The sequence below is a fragment of the Ammodytes marinus genome, assembly GCF_949987685.1.
Source record: "Ammodytes marinus genome assembly, chromosome: 14".
NCBI lineage: Eukaryota > Metazoa > Chordata > Actinopteri > Uranoscopiformes > Ammodytidae > Ammodytes > Ammodytes marinus.
Genome location: NC_137218.1, coordinates 1,931,235 through 1,933,596, shown reverse-complemented (window position 1 = coordinate 1,933,596; position 2,362 = coordinate 1,931,235). Strand labels below are relative to the sequence as shown.

The window sequence follows — 2,362 nt, the reverse complement described above, 5'->3', positions numbered from 1 at the left end:
GTTTTAAAGTAATTTATGAAAAAAAGCAGAAAAAAATATTGATGGATGATTGATTTAATAGCTGTCATAAGATTCCCTTAAAAAAACTATAATTGAAAACCATTTTTATGTTTTGTTACATCACCTCAAATTTTGTTTTTTGTAAAAAAAACTTTACTGGAAACTATATGTTTATACTTTTCAACATTATAGTTCAACTATTATGGTTTGAAAATTGTTGATTGTGTATGAACTCGCTTATGGAAAGTCGGAGGCTAAATTATTTGTTCAATACAGTTGTAGTCCAATAATATTCTACATTTTCTAGTGTACTTCCTTTCTAAGTATGTTCAAGCACTAAGCACCTGTATCTGAGAATAAGCTCAGGAACGTCTCTGAGCAATACAAACTTCCATGTCTGTTTTTGGGTTCAATCGGTTGATATTTAAATGACAACAACCAAAATAACATGAAATGTCCAGAGATGCTTTGCGGTGATTTTTAATGACAAAGGAATCAGACAAATAACATTACATGACATTTGTCTTCATTTCAGTTACAGATTTGAATATTTATGATTTTTATATGACGGAAAAATTTAAAATGTATTGATTTTGCTGCAGTGATTATGATCAGGATCAGTGGCGTGCATAGACATTTTGGGGGGCAGGTGCTCAGTGCAAAATAAGGGCACTTTGCATAAGAACAAGGCATGAGGCTACTTTTTCTACAGGCAATTGGGAATCTCTGAGCCAAATAACACAATATTTATTTTGATGGATGTCCAAATGATTTTAAGGTTAATTGTACATAGACACAACCCCCTGGTCTAATGACTTCTAATAACCAGACACACATAACAGTTTTTCTCACAGGAATTTGGGAAACTGTGTTTGGGACCCTGGACCTGGGGGGTCCGGGGGAATGCTCCCCGGAAGAAAACTTTAACCTTTTCAAAGTAAAATTCATCAATCTGGTGCACTTTGAGAAGGAAACTGAGGCTAAATCAATTGTGTCCTATGTGAGCTATTTAGTACTATTTTATGGAATAATTTGGAGACACAGAATTACCAAAAAGCAGAAAGAAAAATACTTCTTTCTTTGAAGTCTTCGTTTTTTTTACTGGCTCAATATAGGCCCCCTGTTCTTCGTAGCCTTGAACAATGTTTTTTTTTTAAATAATTAAAATGTACTGCCACACTGCCGTACTGCTGATCTCCCCCCAAGGAAGATTTTTTTAATATAATATTGTTCGGGGTCTTCAAAGATCAGGTAAAAAAAAATAATAATAATAATAAAAAATAAAGAAATTATACAGGAATCGTGGCATTATTATCACACGCTTTTAATCGTTAAGTATTTATAAATGGTTTATTTATTTATTTTTATGTTTTGCAAAAGGGCACTTGATTGGTCCAGGGGGCAAAGGGCAGGTGCTCAAGCACCACTTAGGGTCTACCTGTGCACGCCCCTGATCAGGATAACGATATTTTAAGCTCCAGAATTATTAAAGAAAAGAAAAACCTGCAGTGACATCATGTAGGTGAAGATGTCTGCGTGTTACATGGTGAAAAGCAGATGCCCACTGAAGGTGGTGTGGTGATTGTAATTGTCACCCACTTTTGAGCTATGAAACTGACGCACAAACACAACATCTCCAGCCTCCAGAAGCAGAGAGACGCCTTGAGAAGCAGAGGGATATTGGGACGATTGCACCTCATATGCGATGAAGATGTGCTTTGAGTTCTTCACCAACACAGCGCCGGTAGGAGTACCTCCGTTTCCAAGGATGTGCCACTCGAAGTGATAGGCTCCTTTCAGCGGTGCAGTGAAGGCACCTGAGGAACGTTTGTTTAGGTAAAATTTTGGTAACACTTTAGAATAAGGGTATATTAATTAACTGTTAGTTAATGATTAAAGGTGAAGTGAGCGATTTATGTATGTTAATTGAAGTGTTAAATCGCTCTATATTCATACAGTGATCACTTATATAGTGTGCGCGTTTCATAACTCCTATCTCTCAGTCACCCGCTCTGCATGTAATTGGTAAATAAACTTTTCTGGGATCCTGAAACTGATATCCAATCAGAAGAGAAAACGCTACAAACCGGCACGTCACACTGCACGCGCTAACTGTTAAAACATGCTTTGTAATGCTTAATAAACATAAACGTTTGTTTATGTCAAATTTTAATGGAGAATCAACTGTTTGCTACATCAGACTGAAGTTAAATGTCTAGATCAGATACCTGTGTGTGAGTTGTAGGCGTTTCCAATGTTGGTGACGACGTGTTTGAAGACCAGAGGAGTGTGTCGCTTGAAGGGTCCAAAGATTTGATCGCCAGTAACCACCAGAGAGGCCGAGAAAGCCACCTGTTTACCT

The 2,362-nt window shown here is 37.0% G+C and overlaps 1 protein-coding gene across 2 annotated transcripts in view; it reads right to left on the bottom strand.

Annotated features, from left to right (window-relative positions):
• Positions 1-462: 462 nt before the first annotated feature.
• LOC307260708 (complement C1q-like protein 4) overlaps positions 463-2,362 on the bottom strand; it is a 31,332-nt gene continuing 29,432 nt past the window's right edge. For both annotated transcript variants that reach the window (XM_080041003.1, XM_080041002.1), the window contains 2 exons: positions 2,229-2,360; positions 463-1,817 (listed from right to left, as the gene is read on the bottom strand). In XM_080041003.1, the coding sequence (XP_079897129.1) occupies positions 1,540-1,817; positions 2,229-2,360 (410 nt within the window). In that variant the 3' untranslated portion in view covers positions 463-1,539. The remainder of the gene's footprint in view (positions 1,818-2,228; positions 2,361-2,362) is intronic.